The 22923-nt window shown below is 36.5% G+C and overlaps 1 protein-coding gene across 1 annotated transcript in view; it reads right to left on the bottom strand.

Annotated features, from left to right (window-relative positions):
* TRPM3 (transient receptor potential cation channel subfamily M member 3) overlaps positions 1–22923 on the bottom strand; it is a gene marked incomplete at both ends in the record, with an annotated part of 432651 nt that overhangs the window by 128223 nt on the left and 281505 nt on the right. Inside the window, 3 exon segments of the mRNA XM_082784267.1 lie at positions 9490–9614; positions 12596–12809; positions 22151–22355. Of these exon segments, the coding sequence (XP_082640393.1) occupies positions 9490–9614; positions 12596–12809; positions 22151–22355 (544 nt within the window).

Raw genomic sequence — 22923 nt, 5'->3', positions numbered from 1 at the left:
TTTCAGAAAGCAGATAAAGGAAAACATAATACTTCTCACAATGTTAAACAAAGAGATATGAAGGAGAAAACAAAGTTGTCTCATACTGTAAGCTAACATTCTTATTCAGATGAACTAAGAAACAATGAAAAGAAAATATTGAGCCAATTTTGACAGTCTGAGGTATGTGTTGTTTTGTATGCTGTCCTGGTTTCAGTTAGGACAGAGTTAATTTTCCTCCTCAGGACAGATCTCTGGATGAGATTCCTAAGTAGTTGTTTTAACCTCAAACGAAACCTGAAGCGCATTCAGGAGACATAACAACAAGAACATGCTGGTCTGAGTATCTGAAGGATATTCAACATCTTGGAGAGCTATCATAACAAGCTCGGAGGATAAGAGGGTGGTGAAGAATAAAGGGAGATTGAACAAGTAGGAAGAAATATCTCCCCATTTCCCCTCCACAGGTTGGCTCCCTGATGAAAGAAGGCAATAGGTGTAATTGTTAACAGTTTCCGAGATATGGTTTCCAAAGTATAGAGTTGACAAGAGTGCTGAGTACAAATACGAGGTTAGAGTCATGACCAGAAATTTCATCATATCATAAGCCACTGTTACACTGCACAGTACCATAACAATCTTAAACCAGGGCCCAGAAAGGATAAACAGCACAACAGGGAGCACATACAGAAAGTAACATGCTGTAAAACTCAATTTGGAAAACAGAAACAGCAGACTTGAGGTTAAAGCAATCAGCATTGTGACTAGCAGGTCTAATTGTGATTAAGCAGGTCTAATACTTACACCAATTTTAGTTTAACATACTCTGGTCTGATCTGTCGTTATCTCAACCCTTCGAGCCCCACGTTGGGTGCCAAAAAGGACTGTTGTGGTTTAACCTGAGTGGCAGCTAAACACCACACAGCCGTTCGCTCACCCTCCCATCTCCCTCTCTGGGATGGGGGAGAGAAATGGGAAAGTGAAGCCTGAAAGTTGAGATAAAGACGGTTTATTAAGACATAATAATAATAATAATAATAATAATAATAATAACAACAGTAATAATGGTAATACTACTACTAATAATAATGTGGACGAAACAAGTGATGCTCAATGTAATTGCTCACCACCCGCTGACCGATGCCCAGACTAACCCAGAGCAGTCTGGCCCTCCCACCCCAGCTAGCCACCCCTATATATTGTTCAGCATGATGTCAGATGGTATGCAATACCCCTTTGGCTAGTTTGGGCCAGCTGTTCTGGGTCTGTCCCCTCTCAGCCCTTGCTGCACCCCCAGCCTGCCCATTGGCAGGACAGAGTGAGAAGCTGAAATGTCCTTGGCTTGGTGTAAGCATTCCTCTGCAGCAACTAAAACATCACCCTGTTATCAGCACTCTGAGCTGAAAAGTCCTTGGCTTTGTGTAAGCACTGCTCTGCAACAATTAAAACATCACCATGTTATCAGCACTCTTCTCATCCTAATCCAAAACATAGCACCCTACCAGCTACTAGGAGGACAATTAACTCTGTCCTAACTGAAACCAGGACATATGAACATACAAACCAGGCAATATGAATGCTATACTTATGCTAAGACTCACTGGCATATATTTTAAAGAGTGTGGTTTAAAATGGTGAGCTCTGGCTACACGTCTATTATGCTTGACAGCTGTGTGATTTATTTTTTTTTTCACATATGTAAGGAAATAATAATTCTTAAGGAGACAGCAATTCTTAAATTAAATTTTTTTTTTCTTTTTTTTTTTTTTTTCTGGTTTAGATGATAACCTTCGGTGATCTCAGGGATGTTGGTGGTATTCTGAAAACAAAGGGCAGTTAGTTCTGACGGAGTGGTACTTGGATGAAGTTATTTATAATGAAGGATTTACAGATAAGATCATTGAGAAAGGAGTAGAACTTGCTGTGTTGGTGAAAAAAAGCCTCAGTCAATCTGACTGTAATAAATAGTAAACAATCCCAGGACTGTAAGCTTTCCTCATTAGACATGTTTTCTATACCTCCAGTTTACTTGTTCTATAAGTAGAGATGTGTCTGACCCATGACCAATATTATAGAAATAAATTACTCCCTATGTTGTATATCAGGTCTGACACTAAATTTCAGCACAATGTTCATCTTCCTGAAAAAGTATTGTGTTATAAAGTAATCAAGTTGTTAATTATTAAAAAAATACATTGTACTACAATATGGAAGGATCCAACCTTCCCTGAATAAGTTGGCTAGTCAGTTATTGTCCCAGTGGCTTTGAGAGGTTCATTCTAGAAGTGCCTGTTCCATGAAAGCCTGACTTGAAACAACGTCACTTGTGACCTTGACATCCCAGGTGTATACAACCTTCCAGCTTCTAAATATTCTCCATCTTCCACTATACAAATCAATATTGAAAAAATGGAAGATAAAACAAAGCACATAGAACAGGTCTGCAGTGTTCTGCTTTGAGTACTATTTGAACATCCTAGACAAAACTTTGGTGATGACGTACTTTAACATCCAATTACAGTTATGAAATCCAGCAACTGCACTGAGATAAAAAATAATTACTCTGAAACTGCAGCCTTTAATAAATCAAAAATATTTTTCTAGACACAGAATATGAAAGCTAGTTTTTTGTTTGTTGTTGTTTTCAACAAAACAAATATTTAAATTTTTATTCAACTTTTATTTAATCTAATGTAAATCCAGGTTTTATATTAAAAGAAACAGATTTTTCTCCTTTTTTTTTTTTTTTTTTTTTTTTTGATTTCAGCTCTATGGGAGAGTAGGGGAGAGTAGGCTTCAAGTAGCAGTATACTCACCACTCAGGTATTATTATTATTAATTATTATTATTATTATTTCTTTTTCTGAATGTTCTGAACAGTACAAAAGAGAAAGAGAAACAGAGCAGGCATCTGTTCTTTAACATAAGTGAAGTCTGTAAAAAACATTTACAATTGGAAATGGCTTTGTCTCAAGTATTTGAATGCTAAAGAGTAAAAAAGATAATTTATTCTGGAACATGGAGGACATGCAAAGGGTTAGTGTATACTATATACATACACAGTAGTAAATATTAGGTTGATATATGTAGCAGTTTACTGTTAGAAAGTATTTTTCTTTCTGATAGTACTTTTTGCTTAGATGCAGAATGTGTGTTATGTTACAAGTCTGCTGAGAACACACAATATTCTTTGTGTGTTCTGCTGTACTAAGTGATTTAAGTTGACCTCTGTGGCTTCCCCTTTACAGGCTAGCGCTTCTGATAAAATCGTAAGTATTCCACTTTCTCCAAGATTTCTGTTGAGCTTCATTTTTTTCTATACGCTAGTTGTTGAGTGTAAATCTGAGATTGATGAAGAGGTATGGGGAAACACTGTAACCCATGTAATCATACTCTAAGTAAGATAAATAAAAAACAATAAATTATTAGAGAATTTATGAATTTCTTCCTATGTCTATATGCTGGATCCACATTTTATTTTTATAGTGGGCATGGAAGAGAGGGTGACATGTTTTGGAGTGGACAGGATTTTTGGAGTGTGACAACACAGAAGGTCACTTTTATTTTCAATGAATTTAGTAAGCAAAACATGTTTTAGCTATTGTTTTTAAAACTTTATTTACTAAATCAATGCTTTCTACTTAAGTTAGTAGGTCATGTACTACAGCATTGCCACTGATCAGTGATATCATGCTGAAGGTGTCCATTTCTTCATTATGTCACACAATAAAAGGATATCCTGATTTAAGTCTAAAATACTCACTTCTGTGGACTAAAAATGAGACGTCTGGATGATTTCACTGAGTATATGCAAAGTACTAAAATCAATGCTCTACTTCTAATCCAGACACTCTCTCTACTGAGGTGACTAGGAATTAATGGACACTGAAAGGGTGCAATCACATGCTTGCTACAAAGACTGAGCTCTTTTAAATGGAAAGATGGCTCTGTGTGTAAGGAGAAACATGGCTGTGATATACATTTTCTACAAGACTAAGAGAGCCACCTTTCTCAGTTTTTCTAACAGAAAACTGGAAATAAGACAACTGACTACTTTCCCCTCACGTGCTTTGGTTTGAAAATAGAATTTAAGTTTGTTAAGATAGGCACTATTTTCTACTGTATTGCTTTTACCATACTGGAGTAAGACTAGTCTCCTCAGGGACCATCACAATAACAAATAGCAAACAACAGTAATATGTTGCTTGATTTACTTGGGCACTTCTCTTCAAGAGTCTGAAGAAAGCCCTTGGGCTTCACAAGCTGATTTGGATGGTAGATGTAACAAAACTTCTCATCTATGACTTCAAAGATGACAAGGGCTGGAATGTTAGCAGAGGCATGGCTCTGCTGAGCAAGCCCAGTGTGCCATGAAGCAAAGAGCAAAAGCATGCACTGGGTGATGTGAAATAATGTCCTCCCCACCCCCGCAAATATTCCATGACTAAGAAAGTTTTCTATATCTGATTCCGCTCTAAGCTGTGAGGGGATGTTTTGACAACTCTTTAGTTTTGATCATAATTTAACTAGACTTAGTGAACATAAACATAAAACCATGTTGATGCTAGAGTTCAACAGGTCTTTTACTATTCATTGACATTTCTTTCCCTACATAATCCTTTGTGCCTTGTGTTTCTTGCTTAATGGCAGTACATTTTACATTCCTATGGTATTATTTATATTTCCTCTTCTTGGTTCATTTCACAGCATTCACCTCTAATGAGCCAGTCAATATAGTGCACTCAGATGTTCACAGAATCATAGAATCATTCAAGTTGGAAAAGACCTCTAAGATCATCTAGTTCAACTTTTAACATAACACTAAACTCTAGCACTAAACCATCTACCAAGTTCTAAATTTACATGTTTCTTGAAGACTTCCAGTGATGGTGACTTGACCACTTCCCTGGGCAGCCAATTCCAATGCCACACAACTCTTTCTGTAAAGAAATTTCTCCTAATATCCAACATAAGATTTCAAAAAGCTTCCCCACCAAATGTTTCAAAAGAAACTGCATGCACTGGACAAAAAGTCCTTTTATGGTAAGAAGATTATTTTCTACAACAATCAGAGTACTGTTCCACTTGGCTGGAACAGCTGGGAAGTCATCTTCTTTCTTCAATACTTTCATAAGGAAGGCTACAGAATCCCCTTAAAAGTGGATACTTTTGTGAACTGTGGTATGTAGCTTCCAAAAAGTGGAAATACCTAATGGAGGAATAAAAATGTCCCAGAATTCAGGACCAATTTGATGTTCTTATTTGACTGATTTCTTCTTACAATGCTACCAGAAGAACTCCATGCATAATCAGTAAATATTGCTTACTTGAAATTGATGTGTACGTTAACCTTATAGTTCTTTAACAAGATGCAGCTTATCTTTTTGATTAACAATTTCTGCCTTTTGCATTATATCTCAGAAAAATTCATATTTATATATAGACTCTCTATTACTTCTGCAGTACCATATCCTGTTTGCTTTTTGTATATATTGGTAGCCTTATTATACAAGCACTTGTGGTACTGGAGAATATCAACCTATGTTAATAAGCATTGTCCCTAATAACTGAGCTTTAATAGTGAACTGCAACAAATCCCAACTGGATCAATTTCTTCACATTCACTGTAGTTCCTCTGGACTTAACTGGTAATTGAATCTTCTTCCCCTCCCCAACTTATTAATGGACAAATATACCAAGAAGAATGAGTTATATTGATTTAGAAAACAAAATGATCATTATGAAAAATGTGCACATACACTGTATTACTTCTTCACTCATACTTATTTCCAGGTAGAATGTTTTAGAGTGAAACAGAGGTGAGGCAGAAAGAAACTCAAAAAATCTCCAACTAGCCAGTGTAATATAAAATAAAATAAAATAAAATAATCCATTTCAAATCAAGGGGGTTAAAGTTTCTGACTGACAGTATAGATTTAAAAGAGAAGGATGATGTGAAGGAGTGTAAGAAATACCAGCTGTGCCTATTCTAGAATCACAGAATCGAAGATGTTGAAAAGGACCTTGAAAGACCATCGGGTCCAACCCCCCTGCCAAAGCAGGTTCCTTAGAGCAGGCTGCTCAGGCAGGTGTCTAGACAGGCCTTGAATATCTCCAGGCTGAACAGACCCAGCTTTCTCAGTCTTTCCTCATAAGGAAGATGTTTCAGGCCCTGTAGCATCTTTGTTGTCCTCCACTGGACTCTTTCTAGGAGATCCCTGTCTTTTTTGTACCAGGGAGCCCAGAATTGGACAAAATACTCCAGGTGAGGCCTGACCAGGGCAGATCACCTCCCTTGACATGCTGACCACAATCCTTTTAACGCACACCAGGATCCCCTTGGCCCTCTTGGCCACGAGGGCACACTGCTGGCTCATGGTCAACCTGTCATCCACCAGGACCCCCAGGTCCTTCTCTACAGCTCCTCTCCAGCAGGTCATCCCCCAGCCTGTACTGATGCGTGCGGTTGTTCCTTCCCAGGTGCAGGACTCTACACTTGCTCTTACTAAACCTAATTTGGTTTCTTCCTGCCCATCTCTCCAGCCGGGCCAGGTCTCGCTGAATGGCAGCACAGCCTTCTGGCGTGTCAGTCACTCCTCCCAGCTTTGTGTCATCAGTGTACTTGCTGAGGGCAGACACTATTCCCTCATCAAGGTCATCGATGAAGATGTTGAACAAGACCAGACCCAGCACCAACCCCTGGGGAACAACGCTAGTCACAGGTCTCCAGCCAGACTCTGCACCACCGATCACCACCCTCGGAGCTCAGCTAGTCAGCCAGTTCTCAACCCACCTTACTGTCCACTCCTCTATCCCACACTTTCTCAGCTTTGCTAGCAGGATGTCATGAGAGACAGTATCAAAAGCCTTGCTAAAGTCAAGGTAGATGACATCCACTGCTCTCCCCTCATCTACCCAGTTGGTGATGCCATCATAGAAGACAATGAGGTTGGTCGAGCATGACTTCCTCTTGCTGAATCCATACTGACTACTCCTCATAATCTTCTTCTCTTCCAATTGCTTGGAGATGGTATCCAGAACAAGCTGTTCCAATACCTTTCCAGGGACAGAGGTGAGACTGACTGGCCTGTAGTTTCCCGGATTCTCCTTCTTGCCCTTCTTGAAGACTCTAGTGACATTGGCTATTGTCCAATCTTCAGGCACCTCTCCTGTTATCCAGGACCTTTCAAAGATGATAGAGAGTGGTTTGGTGATCACCTCTGCCAACTCCCTTAGCACACGTGGAGGCATCCCATCGGGACCCATGGATTTTTGTGCGTTGAGCCCACTCAGACGCTCCCGAACCACTCCCGTGTCAACTAGGGGGGAGATCTCTACTTCCCAGACTCTTTCTCCTCCCTCCAGGATTGAGGAGTCCCAGGGGAGAGGTAGTCCTTGAAGCAAAGACTGAAGCAAAGAAAGCATTCAGTATCTTCACCTTCTCAGTGTCTCCCATTACTAGGACACCCCCTTCATTCAGCAAGGGACCCACATTATCCCTAATCTTTCTTTTACTGTTAACGTACTTAAAAACAACAACAACAACAACAACAACCCTTCTTATTTTCTTTTATCTCTTTTGCAAGCCTCATCTCTAGGTGGGCTTTAGCCTTCCTTGTCACATCCCTGCAGGCCCTGACAACACTTCTATACTCCTCCCAAGAGGACAGGCCCTTTCTCCACATTTCATAAACCTTCCTCTTCCTTTTGATCTTATCAATGAGCTCCTCGCTCATCCATGCAGGTTTTCTGCCCCCCTTCCCTGATTTCCTACTCTTAGGGATGCACCAATCCTGAGCTTGGAAGAAGTAGCCCAGCTCTCACAAACACCCTTACCTTCTAGCATCCTATCCCATGAGATACTCCCAAGCAGGTCCTGGAAGAGGTCGAAGTTGGTTCTTTGAATGTCCGGGGTTGCAATTCTGCTTTTAGCCTTTCTTCTTCCACCAAGTTCCATCTTGAACTCCACCATTTCATGGTCACTGCATCCCAAGCTGCCCCCAACCTTCACAATCCCTAACAAGCCCACCCCTGTTGGTAAGGACAAGGTCCAGGAGCACCCCCTGCCTCATTGGCTCCTCCACAACCTGCATCAGAAAATTGTCTTCAACACATTGTAGGAACCATTTGGACTGCACATGCCTGGCCGAGTTGCTTACCCAACAGATGTCTGGAAAATTGAAGTCCCCCATAAGAACCAGCACCTGTGATCGTGAGATTACTAGCAGCTGCTTGTAGGAGGCCTCATTGACCTCCTCCTCCTCCTGATTTGGTGACCTGTAGTAGACCCCCACAACAGTGTCCCCCATACCAGCCCACCCCTTAATTCTCACCCACAAGCTCTCCACTTGACCATCACCCTCCCCCAGGTGGAGCTGGGTACATTCTAATTGCTCCCTCACATAAAGGACAACCCCACCCGCTCACTTCCCCAGCCTGTCTTTCCTAAAAAGGACATAGCCCTCCATGACAATGTTCTAGCTGTGCGAGCTGTCCCACCACATCTCTGTGATTGCAACGAGATCATGGCCCTGTGACCGAACACAGATATCAAGCTCATCCTGTTTATTTCCCATGCTCCACACATTGGTATACAGGCACTTTAGGGAAGCAGCAGGCACAGTTACCCCTGGAGGAATGCAAGAAGAGAAAAATTCTGGACAGGGTATTGGGATCATTACCTTCTCTGAGGAGCCCTCAGACAATCCTATGGGACAACCCAGACGTTTTTCCCTACTATCTTCAACAGTGACAGCAGTGACAACTTCACCCAGCCCTTCTCTGTCACTTTTAGCTCCCTTCCCTCATCAAACCTAGTTCAAAGGCCTGGTAATTAGCCCAGAGAGCTTGCTGCCCAACACACTTGTGCCCCACTTGCTGAGTTGAAGTCGGTAAGCAGCCCACATACCTGGCTTCTCAAAGGGCTGCCCAAGATCAAAATACCCAAATCCTTGGTATTGTTTTGGAAGAACCAATGGAAGGTGACTGGCATAATTACTCTGTGAGGTCTGATCTCATGGCCGATATTTACAAGTCTTTTCCCAGTTGCAGTAATAAAAAAGAATAGGATGGAATATGTTGTACAGAGAACTGTCTATAGTTATGAACTTAATCGATCCATCATAGTGTTGCAAAGTGCATCTGAATTCAAGGTTTCCAATCAGATTTTGCTTCGGCAATCTTCAAAGTTCATATTGATGTAAGGATGATGCATTAGTATATTTGTTAGAATAACATTTAATGAAATTACTTTATATATATATATATATATATATATATATATATATATATATTAGAAGATAATGCAAATTCCTGTTTCTTGACTTGCTGCTGTTCTTGTTGCTATATCAAAACTGTTATCAACTGTAATGGCAACTCTATGTATGCATTGTTTTTTTTGCTACAGACAATAATTCTGTAAGGAATTGTTAAATGCAGGATGGAGAGAAAAACAAAATAACTGGAATATTTATATACATTGGAGGTAACCTATGTCCACATAGGGCTTACATCTTTGCCAATCAGGTCCTCCTGATTTTCAACAATCCCCCAGGGAGCTATACCAATGGTGCATATCTTCCCTCTAGATTTTGAGGCATGATCTTTCAGTGCATCTCCAACATGGCGAATGACCCCTGGAGAAAAAAAGAAAAAAAGAAAAAAAAAGAAAAAAAAGCATAAAATAGACATTTTTTTTTTTTTTTTTGGGAACGTGTGGATGCAGTATAGAATCCCTTTTTAGGGAACTCCTATACAATTAATGCAAGCTACTTGCAACTTAACACTTGCAATTAAGTAAAGATATGAATACTTTTGTGATCTACAAAATTATTAAATGAAGTAGCAGGGAAAAAAAAAAAAGCACAGGCCATAATAATAATAATCAAATAAATATTGATAGCTTACTGTAACATGTTTATCTGCGCTTGTGTTCACACATCCACACAAACAGATATATGGTATATGTATCCTTCCCAAGCATAGGAACAAGTACAGGAATGAGAAAAATATGTAAAGTTTCTTTGTATCTGAATGTCTGAAAAAAATAATTTCACTACTCTATGTTGAACTATTCAGTCATTCTTTCCAACAAACTGTCACCTAAGGATCAGCATGAAAATAGAAATTAGTATAGAGAGAATGAATGCTTCCCAGCTCTCTTCCCTGTGCTTTCTGGTACTGCTGCTTATATGCTTTAGACCAGTTTTGTTAGCATTTCAGAGGTGCAGAGGATATGTGTCATTCCTCTTTCCTTTACAGTAAATAATTTTTGACCTGGGCATCAATAATATTTTATAAATAATATTATTTATGTAGCTGTATTGAGGCAGACCTGTGGATTTGCTGTGGACATTTTCTGTTATTTGGTTTCTCTGTTTGCCTCTTGTTCTGATTCTAGGAATTTCAAAATGACTGGATAGGCATTATAAGAGTTATACAACAGGTACAATTTTAGCCATATATTACCATCGTTTTAAATGAGCCATGTAAGAAAGAAACAAAGTTCTTGTGTCAAATTTCCTTCCTGTAGCATGAAAGGAAAAATAAACAACCTATACCCAGGTATTATTTTTAAAATTATAACCCAACAATCCACATGATTTGGAGCAGAATATTTGGCTAGATTACCACCCCCTCCCCCTGAAAAAAAAAGTAAAAATCCTGCTAAGTAGGATAATCCAATTTCAGTATAGCATGAATATTCGGGAAAAAAAAAAAAAAAACAAACAAACAAAACACAACACTTGTTTATTTAACAGTTATGCTTATAATTAAGTATGTACCATTCTTGTCACATCACTGCATCACAATGCAACAGCAGTATCTCAGGATTTTTCAATTATACATTTTGTTAAGAGAAATATGATGTAAAAATTCATCATGAACTGAACTGACTAGATACAGAAATTCTAAGTTCTCACAAGTTCATGTTAAACACTGAATTTTCACCTAAACAATTTGAAAACCTAGCTTTGAGTCAATGAGATGTTTTGTTACACAATTCAAAAGGAGCAACGAAAGGTAGCTGATAATGCACAACGGCTTCTGAAGTTACGTCTATTTATAACTCACAGCAATATGAATTCAATTGGTTTGACTAGATCACTTTTGATTACAGGAAAAGAAGATATCATTTTCAACAGTAATTATATTCATTTTTTCTGTTTTGTTCATTTTGTTTTGGCATTCACAACTATGATGTTTTGAAAAATGGTATGATGCAGTCATCCTTTTCCCAAACGCAAATATTATATATTTCGTTGTCATCTACAAAATTTCTGCAGTCTTATTTCCAGAGCTGGTGTGCACACTGCAGTGAATGTACAACATCTACAGTTTTCTAATATGTTTTAACATTTCTTTTTAAAATCTGCCTTTACCTTTATCATTACAACAGTACCTGCCAACAAGTCAACTTATTATCACCACAAAAGAGAGGTCAATATTTAACCTGATTTTTTTCCTTATGACACATGTGTGTATCTGTTTATCTATCTAACAGTCAATAAATTATTCCTCTTTGCTATTTATATTGCTTCTGTGAATATTGTTTAAAATTTGATATGTTTTGGAAACTAAAAAGCCCAACACTCCTTCGTATTTAAATACATATGAGTTGATCCACAGCACACTAAAATCAATGCATGATTAATTAAGAGTGATTACAATATTTTCCACAGAGAGTAAGAGGATACACTTTGTGAAATTACTAAAGCAATAAATTATAGTGTTGTTACTGCCATAAATGAGAATGACAAGAATTGACAAGTGTGTCCTGTCTCAAAACTTCTTACATTTATTTTTAGCAGAACTCTTTGATTTTCCCTTGACTCTTTCCTCCTTTCTGCCTCCTTCAGGGAGGGTAATTGGGAAGCTTATTCCAAGTTTTTTTTCATCTAGGGAATTATGTTTTATAGTTTATTCCCAAAACCTACATGCTGTCTCCCAGCAGAGCAGGGCAGCTGCTGTATTGAATTCATAGAAGGCCCATATGGTATGTTACAGATGTTCTTAACTTTGAATACAAATGGCAATATTATCTCTCTTGCTCCAGGGGTAATAGGAAAAAGTGGGTCAAGCTGTCTGCCAGAAAGGAAAAAGTGATACTTATTCACCATAATGTTTTCTATCACATCCATAAAACAGAACTTTTTTCCTTTCACACTTCAGACGGTCTTATAAGAGAAAATAAGTTTTTTTTTTGTTTTTTTTTGTTTTTTTTTTTTGGTTTTTTTTTTTTTTTTTCTGGATGAAATTGTTTTCCATTTTATGCAATAAGTGTTTGGCTTCTTGGGTTTCTGTTTAGTAGCCTTTCCCGGTAGCTGATTGTTTATTTCATAAAGTCTTCACTGGCAATGTACTAGTATAATTGCCTCACAGGAAGCCTTATTTTCAGTTTCCCAGTGTACTTTTCATGCTTTAGTGAACCTTTTATTCCCTGGTAGCTGCCAGACTGGTATGAACTTGCCATTTTCTTGTTTACACATAGTATAGCTAGCTATAAAATAAAACATGCAATATTATCCTGATCTGATCAGACCTTTTTTTTTTTTTTTGGTCAAACTGATGAAATCTCCTAGATGACACTGTGCTTTCATTTCAATATTGCTGTTACCTGTGTTTACGCCTCCAGTGAATATCCATGCTCCAGTTGTCATAGCAGCCTTAATGAGGCCTTTCCCAAAGACTTGCTTGAGCTTTGGCTGAAGTTCAAAATTCTGAAGGCCCCCATGCACAGAGATGAGAAGTTTAGGGAGCTCAAGCTGCCACTCTTTGGTCATCAGGTGCAGAAGAAGGTCAGGCTTTGTGTCAAAAGACACACGTACATACTGCAGAAATAGCGGCAACAGTAAAGAGAACAGGATTGTTTATACTCAGAGGTGTGTGATGCATATCACCTATGCCCAATAGATTAAAGAAAAAAGGCAACCTTCATAACAAAAACATTAATTAATTGGTAAGTTGGTGATTTCTAAAAATGTAGAAAACTAGGCAGCTATGCTTAATGGAACACTTGCAGTTCAGAGACTGAATGATTTTCCCATGCAAATACAAAATTAAGAAATTAATTAAGAAATTAAATATTCACAACGATGTTTGATAGGTAGTTGTCTTTAATTTAAGGATGCAGAAGCTTGAGTAAAAGTTTAAATGGTCCACCAAAAACAACCCAGGTAATCAGAGTCACAATTGTGCATTTGCTTGTGTCTTATATTAAAATTAACAAAACCAAGCACTCCAAAGGTAGCCAAGAACAGAAACATGTTTGGTTCTTCAAACATACATGTGTTTAAACTGAGCAAGACCACTAAAGAGGTACTTTTCAAATGAATGAATGAATGAATGAATGAATGAATGAATGAATGAATGAATGAGACTTACAGACTAATTTGTACAGATTCATTAATTTGCATAACAAAGTGCAGGCACCTAAAATGACTTTGAAATACATTTATACATTTCAGGTTCTCAGCTCTTCTATGCTATGTCTGCAGCATTTTGTCCAAAGGGAGAATGTGTTGAACCTGTATGAATTGTCTTACATAGGAACTGCCTTCAAATTTTCTATAGCCCCACTATATCACACACATGCCTGTCTCTTCCTGATAAGCCCTTCTATATGGGGCTCTTCTCCTCAGTCTTTCTATTGATGGTATTTGAATAGTTTCACAGTAACAGTACCAGGGCAGATGCCTGTTTTGAATTCTAGCTGCACAATATAAAAGGGTCAAAAAGAGGATAAAAATCTTCTCTATAACTTGTCAAATATGTAAGGACCACTGTAATCAAATAAAATGGGTTATTGAAAGCTACCTATCTACCAAATTTATGACTGAACCAATGCATATAGTGTTATTTCAAGTTGTCAGCATAACCTTCAGTTATATAACACCGGTACCTTTGCTTTCAGCTAGAAGAATGTCCAGTTCTACCTTATTCATTGCAACATGCCAGGCAATATAATATCCACATACATCATGTAATCATTTTTTTCCCTTTTTAACATATCTAATCAGTATTTATCACCGTAAGATTGTTCTGCTTTTGTAAACAATATGACTGTTAGGTGGACTCCTTTATAGTTGACTAAGAAATAAGGCATTGAATTTTTCCAGAAAAAGTTGCTAATAGTTAGGTTTCTTTGCAGGAATGAATTGTCAAAAATAGGACAACCATTCTCAGCATTTCTGGAAGTAGAAGACCATTCTGGCAAACCATCAGAGGAAAGCAAGAGGAACATAGACAAATAGAGATGAGCAAGAACTTGTGAATCTTCCTTTGCTCCAATACATCAGTAATGTTCCCTTCAGCTGCCATGCAAATTCTTAACAGCTAATGGATGAAGAGCATACAATACTTATATTTGGCAAGAGTGTATGGTACCTTTGAGTTTCTATATGTAAACTATATTGTCAACAGCTACACATTCAATTACTTGCATGAGAGTTAAGAAAAACCTTTCATGGTACCCGATCCCACTGACCAGATGGTGAAGTTAATAATTTTTATTAAGATTCAAGGGCTGTTGAATTTTTAACAGACCAATGTTATGAGAATAATTCTTATTCCCTTTGCTCTGGACCTAGGGAGAACTGAGGCTACAAAATGCTACTGCTCATTACACTTCATTAATATAGAGACATCATCCTTCAGGGAGCTATACAAATGCTGTACTGGTCTAAGTATGGAGGTTATGTTTTAGTATCCTTGCCACCTTACATTGTTTGTAGCAAAGATAGACTGTGAGTTTTAAGCAGATTAGAAAAAGTGAATTCATATCAGTAATGGCCATACAAATTTTTCTAAAGCAGGGGACACAACATCATTCTGGCTTGCACTAAATGAAGGCACAAATAGCTTCAGATATGTATTGTGTAATCTTTAGTATCTTTTTATCCTCCAGAATATGTGACTCTGCTGTCTCTACCTTCTTAAGTCTATGTATTAATTGGTAAAAATCTCTTTCATTCTTTCCATTCATTTCCATATTGAAACCTCCGAGTTTCAATAAACACAAACCTTAAATCATATGTTAGGAATATTTTCCTGTATTTATTTGAAATTTAGATATATTATATTACAAATGGCTGCTTGTTCTTTATAATTCAGGTGAAATTCAATATTGGAGATAATAATTTATTTATTTATGAGAAAATCTAAGCAAAAGTGAATCAGAATGTTTTTTCATGTAAATTTAAATTTACATCATCATTGATGAACTTCACTGTTTTAGAATCTTTTGAGAAGAGTAATGGCACCTAAAATGATGATTTTACATCTGTGCAGCGACCTTAGTTTTAGCTTTTACAGAGGGCATTTTAATTGTGGTATGCTTTGGATGGATCTTTTACTATTTACATAACATGTTAACAAGTAAGAAAAAACCATTTATTTATTTGTTTGTTTGTTTATTTATTTTTGTAGTCATTTTCAAAGCATTGATTAAATTATTAATGAACACTTTAAAAGTAATTTTTGTCCAAATTAAAAATTCGGTCATGTAGCAGAATATTCAAATTTTGCAGTTTGTGTTTAGAAACTTAATAAGTATTTCTGCCATTCCTTAATTCTTTTGCTATAGCCTCTGGAGGCAGATTTAAAACTTAAATGTAAACATAAGCTAAGCCTGATATAACCATCTGTCAGATGTAGAAATGACCACTTCTAATGGCAAATAATTTAATCCTTCCTTTGTGGGAATGGTGTAGAGATAGGATGCAATAATTCAGTTGCAGCCAGCAAGATAGGAAAGAAAAGTACAGTTTTGAACCAGAAAACATGATGGAAAATTTGACTGATTCAGCATAAGACCATAAGATCATCAAATTTATCATGCCCACTTGATCCCTTAACTAGTACAGAGGCTATCAGCAAGGGTGCCATTTGATACTAATACTTGTTTCATTTTTTTATCAAATAGTTTCCTAAAACATAACTGTGTTCATAACCAGTCAAACAGCTGGATGTTTCCAAGTTGAACTCCCATGCTCTATGGTAGAAATCAAAGTTACTGAGTGGTAAAAATAGTTCTCTGTTGGTCAAGCACAGCTATCTTATGAAATATATGGTGTATGACAGCAGATGACAGCATAAATGTATAAATGAGAAAGATTCAGAATAGAGGTCCACTTTGTTGTATTTCTTCAAATAAAATCTCTTTGGATGATATTTTGTGATCTGGAAGGCATTTTAACATCGCTCCTTCAGTTCTCTTTGATGCAAACAAAGACTGGTTGAATATTTCACCTACCTCAAAAAAAAAAAAAAAAAAAAAAAAAAAATCAGAGCTGCAGATAGTCCTTCAAGCTAAAGATTCATCCCTCAAAGTGTGGATGTTTTCACACTTTTTCATATAAAACAGGCTTGATCTAATTCCCACTATACTCAAGAGTAAAATTGTAACTTAGACTGAAACCAGACTGGTTCCTTAAAAGTTAATACTCTCAACAGCTGAAGGCTCCATCTAAGTCCTGCTTAAGTGGCTGGTGGAAAGGTTGTCATTGACTTACAGGTTCTTTAACTAGATGTCTTTCTGTGTTACTTTCCCTTTTTCTTCATGTAGGACTCCACCTTTTGAACACTTTAAAAATCCTTTGAATATTAATTTACCATAACAAAAACAATGCTTGCTGCCATTTTCATGATTTATGTGAGTTAAAGTATTATCTCTACATTTTCTCTCTAAAAACAGACAGATTTAAAAAAGTTTTTAACACAGTTTTGACAGAAATTAATAAATTTTAAAAGCAAAAATATACATTTGTGTGCTTGACTTCAATATCATTAGTAATGATAATATATAAAAAACCCAGATATTAGGAAGTCTATGTAAGAAACAAAATATGTACTTTGGACAGTCTATTGATGTGTTTTTATGATTCCATGTCATATAAGAAACATTAAGCCAAAAATACTGTAATAAATTTTATTTCTTCTACATCTGCAAAGGTATGCTAGCTTCTTATTGTGCACATTAAATGTACTGTTAAAATGTATTTGATTAGGAGGAATTTATTAAAAATAGAATGAAAGTGTTTAATTCATTAAAGTTCCTAAAAAAGACATTTTTTGGCTAACCTTGAGAAACCATGATCAAAATATTTTTCAGTTCAGTGAAAAGTGGTCCTTAAAAAGAGATTGAGATGGAATCTAAACATACCAGTTAATGAAACAATATTATGTCTTTTTTTTTTTTTTTCCTTCCACCATCTGTTATGTAGAAGCAGATGTTAAAATTTTAAAAATTGGTTTAGTTTGGTCATAAATTTGGTGCAAAACACATCACAGCAAGATTGCCTTAACTAGTGCACTAATTTTTTGGTTTTGAAATCATTCAGATTATTGCTTTTAATTAGAATGAAATCAGTCACATTAGTTTAGTAATTGCTCTCAGATTCAAGGTAATATATCACCAGTAGATAGTTAGATGAATTATAGTTAGATGAATTCATGCATATCATTTCTGCAATGCTAAACACAAAATGATATAATGATATAAGTAGATTAAGTTTTATTAATCCTTTTTTTTTTTTTTTTTTTTAATTCACTGATTGCAAAAATGATTGAAAATGATTCTGTATCTCCACATCTTTCTCTGTTCTCAGCTGTAAATGAAGAGAACCAACTTTCAGATGCCAAAATTGACAATCCATCATAAAAACAAAAACAAAAGCAAAAAACAAAAACAAAGAAACAAACAAAAAACAAACAAAAAAAAAACCAACAATGTAAACATGAGAAGCAAAATTGTAAAATGTGTTTCTTACACAGGAGATGACAAAATGGGATGAGCCACTTGGAAAGAAAATATGAAATTATTAGAGATCTAAAAAAAACCCACAAAATTATTGCAGGACCAACTGTGGTTTCACAAAGACTGAAAGAAAGGCCTCTTTAGCAACTGACACCATATATTCTTCTTCTTTACTCATCTTCTCTGTTATATGTTTTTGCATAATCTATTGTACAATCTGTTCAAATTATTGATGTAAGTACCTTAGACCATAGACCAGTCTCATTGAAGAAAAATTAACAACTCAATTTATCGGCAAAATTCATCCCACTTGAGAAATTTTATTCTATTTGACTGCAGAATTCAAATTAATGGTACATAGAATTCTACCAACATTACATATACCTAAATGTTCTTTACTTGACTGTTTTGTTCCAATCCATGTTAACTTTTAAATTTCTTTCTTTCTCTCTCCCCCCGTCCTCCTCCCCCCCCCCCCCAACTAAAGATACCATTTTTAATATTATGGTGGCAACAGATGTAATATATCACTGCATTTATAACTTGCAAGTAATGCAAAGTATATGTATATTTACCATCAAATTAATATATGTATTAATAAAATCCAATTCTGTTACTTTCAGTGGACAAAATCATTATCTGTCAGTCTTATACATACTAATCTGTTTTGTGAATTTACAGGTACTAGTTTCCCCATTGTAAATCTGAGGTTTAAGTTGTTTCTGTTAATAAATATCATCTCTTGACATGTAAATTCATGAAGTATTCCATATTATTTTGAGTAGCCCTGCAGAGAGAGAGTTTTGCTTGATAGCAGGCTGAATATGAGCCTGTAGTGTGCCCTGGCAGCCAGGAGGGCCAACTGTAGCCTGGAGTGCATCAAGCACGACATTGGCTGAGGAAGTGATTGTCCTGCTCTACTCTGTGTTAGTGTGGCCTCACCTCAACTACTGTGTACAGTTATGGGCACCACAATACAAAAAGGATGTGAAACTGTTGGAGAGTGTCCAGAGGAGGACTATGAAGATGGTGAAGGGCCTAGAGGGGAATGAGGAGGTCACTTAGCCTGTTCAGCCTGGAAAAGAGGAGGCTGAGGGGATATGTTGTTGTGGTCTACAGCTTCCTAATGAAGAGGAGTGGAGGGAATCAGTCACACTAGCTTAGTAATTGCTCTCAGGATCAGGGTAATCTGACAGAGTCAGAAAGGGGCAGGCACTGATCTATTCTCGTTAATGACCAGTGATAGGACTGTGTCAGGCTGTGACAGGGGAGGTTCAGGATGGGTATCAGGAAGATTCTTCACCAAGAGAGTTGTCATGCACTGGAACAGGCTCCCCAGGGATGTAGTCATGGCATCAAGCCTGTCAGAGTTTAAGAAGAATTGGGACTGTGCTCTTAGTTATATGGTCTGAATTTTTGGGTAGACCTGTGTGGAGTCAGGAGCTAGACTCTAAGATCCTTATGGGTCCCTTCCAACTCGGGATATTCTATGATTCTCATTCCTTGTAGCCTTGATTCAGAAAAAAAAAATACCAAATTTGCTGTTCACATATAACAAGATAATGTTCCTGTGTTTACCATGCTTAAAAAATTTCAAGTATAGGCATCCATTTCAGGAAACAGGGTAAAATATTGGTGATAAATTTTATACCAAATTCTTCCCCCTAGTCTTTGCTTTATCTTTGTTATCTTGCCAAATTTTACACATTTATAAAATTATTCTTTTAGGCAATAGGAATAACATTAATTTACCACAAGTGTCAGGAAAAAGTCAGGTGGTATGCTATAGTTGTATTTGATATCTCGTATTTAGAAAATAAATATGTACTTTATTTTGAGAAAAGAACAAACATTTATCTATAGTATTGCCCCCTGCAGTCCATTTTTATGTTCCAGTTTCACTTTTAGTTTTGATTAGGTGGTATCCAGGTATTAATTAAATAAGACTGTTGTCCAGAGTTTTTATGCACTTATTCCTTTTTCCAAGCCTTATATTTCAATATACTATAACTGTTCTTTATTCCCCTTGTCTCCTGGAAAAAAATGGTTCATTGTTTTCAGTGAGTAAGGGCTAAGTTTTCACAGAAAAATTTAGATTTGGTAAGGTTAGTTGTTTATTATGGGAAAGACCTTGTATCTAGTAAATTCAGAGACAAGAGTTTAATTTTCTTTTAATAAAACTGCAACGACTAGTTAGTCCCCTAACCTCCTTGACTGTTTGGTATTGGAAATAAGACCATTAAGAAACCTTCATACTCTTTTCAGTGACAAACACATAACAGTATAGCAAATTTTTTTATTATTATTATTATTTTTGTTAAAAAATGTGTCATTAAGGTTTTGAAAACCTCCTTATTTGGGCCTTGATCATATAGAAGGTGTTTTTCTCACTGATGGTAACCAAGTGGAACACCCTTTCAGAGATTTTTAGTGAGTAGCTTATTTTGAAACACTTTTCTCACTAGCAAGATGATTGAATTTCTGAAGGTTTTATAGACTTATCTAATTCATTAAGAATTTTTTGTTTCCATGTTTCAGGTGAGATTTAATGACTATGACTAGACGACAGATGCAGCTATCTTCCTGTTTCTAGTATTGTCAAAATAAATCCAGAGTTTTTCTAGAAATAAATGTTTCTTCTATATTTGTCCTTGACTTGTCACTTATTTAGATATCTGAGATTCTTAACCTTTTTTTGTCTTCTACTTTTTAAATTATTCAGGGCTTAGTTTTGTTTGTTTCAAGTCCTGACTGTGCTCTGTGACAAGATTTTTCTATTCATGTCGACTTTGACTTTTGTCTCTACAGTTTCACTTTTACTATACTACTTTCAACACATGGCATACACTCTGGAAAATCTATTCTCTTATGGCATTGTTCCCAAGACACCAGAATCCCAAAGGAGGCCAGAAATCCTGTAGCACAATTAATATCATCTGCTTCTTTAAACTCTTAAACAGTTCAGAACTCTCCAAGATGACTTTTGCCTAGGCAGGACAGTTTATTGTTTTAAAGAACTCTCCACGGACGTCACTCAAACAGCTCTAGTAATTATTGTATATCATAAAGGCAGATTTAAATCAAAGTAACCATATATAGGTAATAACATGATGGTTACTACATCTCTGAGTCTTAATTTTTGTGAAAATTATTCTGTTTTGTTCCCACTCCTTGGGAAGTTATCAACAGCATGGTTTACTTCTCTTGGATTCTGAGGGAGGTGTCAATTTATTCACACTAAACAAACTTTATTTACTGAATCAGATTCTCTCACTAGCAATGGCCTTGCAGATTTTTAGGTGATTGGTTATTAACTGAACATAAGGCATCTGTGATGTTTGGAGAGAGATGACCTATTTTGAATGACACTCTTTCTGGGGGCAATGGTGTTTTCTAGTTTGTACCATCAGAATACATCTACCAGGGTGAACAGTACCATCCACTCAAGTAATATTTCCATCTCCACCCCCCCAACATATGCATCTGAGGAAACTATCTGGCTCTTGGTAGAGCAGTATTGAGCTCTTCATCATCACTAATCCATCTAGTGCTGCAATAACTCTGAGAATCTTGCATGGAAGTACTTAGGAAGATTGCCCTGGGCTGCTGGGCAGGTTATTCTGCAGAGCATCTGGGGGTTCTGTGTTTGCCCTCACTCACAGCTGTGCACAGCAATCTCTTGGCCACAGTATACTAGGTATATACTCATCTTTCATTTTCCTACTGCCAGGTTTTGCAGTTTAGATATAGCCAGAGAGATTCTTCCTTTCCTACAATGCTATGTAGAAACCCACAGGTTAACGTGGACACTGGAAACATCTGAGTTAGTGGAGAAATATATTCAGATTAGTATACTTTGGTATCTCTCCATAACACTGCATTATGACTAAATGACTTGCTCAAGGAAATCCACGGCAGAATAGGGATTTCCCAGTTCTTAACTTAAACACTTAGTGTGCTTCTTATTTCAGTAAAATATAAACAAGTAAGTCTAACTGGTCTATCCTCCAACATATATCTAAAGGAATATTAAAAAAAAAATAAAAATTGGTCTATTTCAAATTTGTCTGCCTAACAGACATATGCCAGCAATGGGAAACCATAGATGAATTCTAAAGTTGTTCAGAAAAAGATAGATGGATCGTCATTGGTAGAAAATCATGATAGTGGTAGATTGGCATATTTTTGGTTATAACGGTTGCCTCTTTCATGCTCTCTAGCTCTTAAAATTCCCTCTCTTCACTGCCATTATTGGCACATAATACATAAAAACAGACAGCATGGCTTTATGCTAAATAATACTTAAAAATGATATTAAAAATTCTTTTATTTATGAATGTCTTTTTTTTTTTTTTTTTTTTTTTTTTTTTTTTTTGAGATAGCAGCGTTATTTATCTAAGAGAAAAACGTGGTTACCATGGCTTTATTGGAGTGGCCTCCTCCTTGGAACTCAATAGTTCCAAAAGCATCTGTCGGGCTGAGCTGTGTGTGCTTGCTGATGGACCACTTCTCTGACTGGATGTCATTGCGAGTAAGCCTGCTTTCATTTTTCTCATTCTGGATAACGGAGATACTTGGAGTCAGTCCAACATGTTGACCTATTAGACGCCCACAGCAACACCTATGACATTAAACAAGCAGAAAAATTGTGTAACATGTACAAAAATTGTGTAACTTACAAAACTAATAGGAAAACAAGCTATAATAAATTGCCTACAAGTCTTCCCCATTCCCTTCCCTCTCTTCCCTCACTGCCAAAACCTTTCAATTCTGCTGAGCATGTAACCAAAGCCTCTATTTTTGGAAGAAACATAATACAGATATTACCTTTTCATTCTATGATTTTGTTTTCTTTGGGCTATCTATATTTCAATAAAATCATTGCTTTGCTTTAAATATGTACAAAATGAAATTAAAAATAGTTTTCTACATTCTCAGATAACATCAGATCAATAATCAGCTATTGAACTGACCACAAGACATTCTAAATTGGTAGTTTACTGCAATTTTTTTTTTTTTTTTTTTTGTGTGTTTTGGTTTTGAGAGTATTGTGTATCATGCATCTAATTAATTTAGGTAAATATTTGAAGATCCAAAACTTTCACTAAGATGAGAAAATTAAAGATAGACACTAGAGACCTTTAATACTTCTTTTTTGATGGAATATGTTTTGAAATGTAGATGAATGG

The sequence above is a fragment of the Aythya marila genome (assembly GCF_965140915.1).
Source record: "Aythya marila genome assembly, chromosome: Z".
In the NCBI taxonomy this organism is placed as follows: domain Eukaryota; kingdom Metazoa; phylum Chordata; class Aves; order Anseriformes; family Anatidae; genus Aythya; species Aythya marila.
This window is presented reverse-complemented; position numbering and strand designations above follow the sequence as displayed.